Here is a 4,965-nt window from a genome sequence, read left to right as displayed (position 1 = left end):
TGAAATAAAATAGATAAAATCGAAATTATATTTACAAGTCACCAAAAGACTAACAATTGAGGATTAAAATAAAAAAAAACAATGTATTAAACCCATAAATCTGAAAAATTGGCCTCAACGAAAAATAGGTGACGTGGGTTACAACCCATATCCTCCTCTGCCACCACGTCCACCGGCGGCGGAAATTCTGGTTTGTACGTTCTCGAATTCAGATATCCGGCAGGGTACACGGATGCCGCCGCGGTGATTAAACCCATAAACCTTCTCGGCTTCTCTTAACAGATCACTAAAAAGTGGATGATTAAAATAAACCACCGGCACCAACACTCGGTGCGCATCATCTTCTTCTTCACCAAAGTACACCGCCAAGTGCCCTCTCGGCACCGGAGTTTTATCACCGACCCGATTATAATTTGAACCAGATTTCCGAAACCATAACTCTTTCACACTTGTCTTCAAATTCCTGCCGAATTTGCAGAGCTTTGTGATGGCTTTATCCGCACAATTTGTTGATTTTAGTTTACAGTAACCGGAATCCTTCTGTCTTTCTTGAATCGCCCATTTGATGGCTTTAACGAGCTTGAGTCGAATTCTGAAACCTCGAATTTGTTTCATGGCCATGAGGACTTGGTGTCTTGAGATTACTGAAATGGTATGCGTATAGAATTAGATATAGGGTAATGTTGTGTGGGTAGATATAGATATAGATATGGTGTTTGTATTGTTGATGAGGATGGATGAGATGAAAAGGGTTTAGTGGGATTGTGATGATTCGAAATGGGTTGTATTTAGAATTGGGAAATGAGGTGAAAAGGTTGGAGATTGAGTCAGAAAGATGAGCAAACAGGTCAGTGTGAAGGTGGGATTTAAGTAAAAGTGGAGTGAAAGATTCTTAAAATGTTGGGAAGGAGTGTGGATGTCGGCAAAATGACCAGATAGCTCATGTGGCATGCACCTTTCTATATCAAAGCAGACCAAATAGATAAAACTGGTCGTGTCATCTTTTTTTCTATTTCTCAGTCAAAATTATTATTTAATTATATTATTATTGTTTAGTTTTTATTATCTGAAATTGTAAAAAATATGTGAAACTCTATTATATTATCATCTAAAAGAATTTTTTAGGAAAAAAAATGATGTTTTAACATGTATCGAAGAAAAAAATGTTTTGGAATGTTCAAACAAATAAACAAATTAAATATCAAAACACACTTTATTATAAATTAACGATAACATAGACCTTAATTCAAACAAATAAACAGATTAAATACGTCCGATTCTCAAATACAAATATTACGTAATTAATTCATTTTAAAGAAAACTAAAATTATTACATAATTAAAAATAGTATAAGAAAACTAAAAATATTAAATAAACGGCCCCTAAATGTTATATATATAATATAAATTGGGTTTAATCAAATGAGAATTCTGTAATTTGAGATAATTAAAAATGTTTTTAAATTTGAGATAATTAAATTAGTATTTTTTTAAATGTTTTTAAATTAAAAAGGATAAATTAGTATTTTTTTTTTCATGACAATCTAACAAATCAAGATCTGGTAACATTCTTATTTCCATCTATTCAATTTTCATAATGGTATCAATCTTCCATTTTTTTCTCTCCCTATATCTCATTGATTTAGGAACCCTAATACCTATGAACACTGTTGTCTCTTTCTCATCTATGCAGTGGTATTATAATGTGTTCAGTAGGTATCACAACATGTATGGTTTGGGTATCACACCGTGTATTTTAAGGTATCACGACGTGTAAACAATAGGTATCAATGAATCTATAGAGACGATGATCTTAATTAATGTATCACAACGTGTATACAACAAGTATCGCATTGGAATGTTCACATCGGAGGGTGAGAGGATCTTTCATGTTTGAAAATTTCAAATAAAAATGAATTCAAGTATGTATTCAATTCATAGTCTGATTTGAAATTGAAACAATTTCAAACGAAATCAAATCAGGTTATATTACCTCGGTTTTCAGTTCTGACTTACTTTGTTTTTATCTGATTTGATTCATAATCGATGCAAACCCCTCTCAATTATTGCAAAAGAATATGGGGACAAGTTGATAACAACAATGTCTAACATATGGTAAAAAATTCTTACTTTTAAGAAAAAATCGATCTCAGATACGAGAAAATTTCCCAAGCGTATCACCAACCACACGGGATGAAAAAAAAAGATCAACGATTATAATAAGTTGTTTTTGTATAAAAAATATAAAAGACTAAAGAGTGATAGATTCAAGAATTTGGAAATAAAGACAAGAAGATTATTAAAAATAATTTGTTGAATTAATTAATTATGATTAGGAGGCAATTAAGACAAAAAAAAAGCATGTATCACGACAAATGCTGACAATGTTTTGCATTGCTTCTAACATACATAGATCTTAATTTCCGGATGCAATTACCAACTATCATCCAATTCTTTTTTATTTTGATTTGTAATATATATATATATATATATATATATATATATATATATATATGTTGGTTATTATATAACTCTTGACATTTGTGTAACCAATACAACCCAATCTCAACCGTCCATTTCATTTGATTAATATGTGATTTCATAGAAGTTTTGATTTTTTCCTAATATAAAGTATTGATCATAATTAATGAACCATATTCATCTTCCATAAATATTCAAATCATAATAAATGAACTCTCATCATTTCCATAAATATCTYAATTTATTGGGTTGCATTGGTTGTACAAATGCAACAGGTTGTATTGAAACAAACTCTATATACATATATATATATATATATATATATATATATATATTATATAAAATACTGATTCTTAAAGCATGCATTCTTTCTTAAATTTAATCGAGAACTACGATGATAGATCTCAAGACAAAACATGTTCTCATCCATTCATGTGTCGTTGTGAAAATAAAATAAACGCATAAATAGAACCTTGTAGACGTTATTTAATGACCACACTTTTGTTTTTAAAATAGTGTTTATGTTAGATTGTTACATTTGTTAGTGATTATTGTCTTTTTTGTATTTACTATTATCATCTAATATGATGCATACAAAAAAGTTATTTTTAATATATTAAAACAAAAAATGAAATTATTATTTTTTGAGTTTCATATTTTGATAGCGGAGTTCATCAATTGTTTGTTTAAACACTTATAATCATATTATTAATTACATTTTTGGTCTAATTAATATGTGAGTGCTTAATAGTTGATGTTTTTGTTTGTTTCACAAACGCTAGAAATGGTTTGTTGGGTTTTATTATGAAATTTCAATCCCACGTATGTTTGAACTTAAATTCTTTGGCGTTTAAAATCCGTTTCATCTCATCTTCTGAAAAAGACTTTTATACCCTTATATATGCCCTAATCTAATCTAATCTAATCGCAATCTCATTCTTGTTCTCAATCTCACCACTATATCTTCTCAGGTATGCTTCTCTAGATTTGAAACCTCTCCAACATGATAGCTCTTCCTCAACTCTCTATTGTGAAACCTTCTACATCAATTCTCCACATGATTTTCTCAAACCCAAATCATTCCGGAACAACATCTTTCTTTTTATTTGACTTGTATTGTGATTGTGCTCGTGCAATGCAGCGAGATGTAAAATTCAAAATGTTGGATCATTATAATAAAGAAAATAGTTAATTCAGTTTTAATACATATAGTATATAGCATGAAAACATGTAGAAAGCAAGTTAGTGGTATGATTGTGGAAAAAAGATTGTCCTTATATGAAGTTTACTCACAGACAAAACAAGTAGTTGTGTCAACTTTATGCAAACTCGAGCTATATAATGAGATCGTAAAATTTTCGTATAAACACAACCAATCAATTCTTGGTCTTTGACGCTTCATTTGCTTTTCTTGGTCTATTCTTGTGTTATATGGTGTTCTTGTGAAGGTGGAATCATGAGCCATTTTTTTCTTGAATGTCTCCTCATTGGAAGTTCTAGTGACATGTTAGATATAATGGATGTGAATAAGAACCACAACACTTTCAAGAAAAATGTCCAAGAAAAGAGTATAGTTTAAAGCATAATCCCTCAAAATCCAACTATGTTCAATCATGGTCGGGTCTTGAGGGTTTACCTGCCCGGGATGGAGAGGCTAAAATTGAAGTGTCGCTTGTAACACCCTCAAAATCTGGAAATAACAACTAAATTAAAATTTTCGATAATACATCAAATAAAGGAGAAATCCCTTTCTATAAATCAATACCTGATTACCTCAAATAGCAGATATAGATTTAACACCAACAACTGATCAACCAAGGCTTACATAAAGTCTAAATTAAGGTCGGGTGTTACTAAAACCTAACAATAATCGCTATCTCCAAAATATATGAGACGCTCCTGAATAACTAAATCCTTTTTGGACCTCTAACTAGCACTCAACCCATCACAGTTTCACTTGTACCATTCTCTAGAAAGAGGACTCATGGTGGAAAATCTTGCTTTTTCTTTTTGTTGACTAACAGCTTTATCGTATATTATATTATAATATTATATGATGAGATATTTTAGGCTCATGATTTATTATAGTTTGGGAAGCATATGGATAATGGGCTTAAGAAATTATTTGGGCTGAGATCTGGTTAATAAATTATATGGGCTTCTCTAAGATTTGTTATATCATGTTTTATAATGACTTTATTTGGCGCTATGGGCCATGATATGAGGGCCCCTTTAGTCTTTTTCCCAACACTTTTTAGCTAGGTGTTTTTTATTTTATTTTTATAAATGGGTATGTACATTTTAAGACTGTATTTTGTCTTTCAATCTATACTATCTTATAAAACATTTGGATAAAACTCTTAAATACTCTTAAAAACTTTTAAACTCGTTCATCTCTAAACGATTTCATCCCTATCCGATTTCATCCCATATCTGAATTCTTGTAACTAACTGCAGATAAACACAATCAAATACAAGATAAACA

At 30.4% G+C, this 4,965-nt stretch overlaps 1 protein-coding gene across 1 annotated transcript; it reads right to left on the bottom strand.

Moving 5' to 3' along the window:
- Positions 1 to 871, bottom strand: LOC112521452 (auxin-responsive protein SAUR36). Its single transcript, XM_025130322.1, has one exon. The coding sequence runs from the start codon at positions 619 to 621 to the stop codon at positions 139 to 141; it is 483 nt and encodes a 160-aa protein (XP_024986090.1). The 5' UTR covers positions 622 to 871; the 3' UTR covers positions 1 to 138.
- Positions 872 to 4,965: the final 4,094 nt, after the last annotated feature.

This window comes from Cynara cardunculus, assembly GCF_001531365.2.
Source record: "Cynara cardunculus var. scolymus isolate 2C chromosome LG 11, CcrdV1, whole genome shotgun sequence".
NCBI lineage: Eukaryota > Viridiplantae > Streptophyta > Magnoliopsida > Asterales > Asteraceae > Cynara > Cynara cardunculus.
The sequence above is the reverse complement of the archived record's forward strand: the minus strand, read 5'-3'. Positions and strand labels throughout refer to the sequence as shown.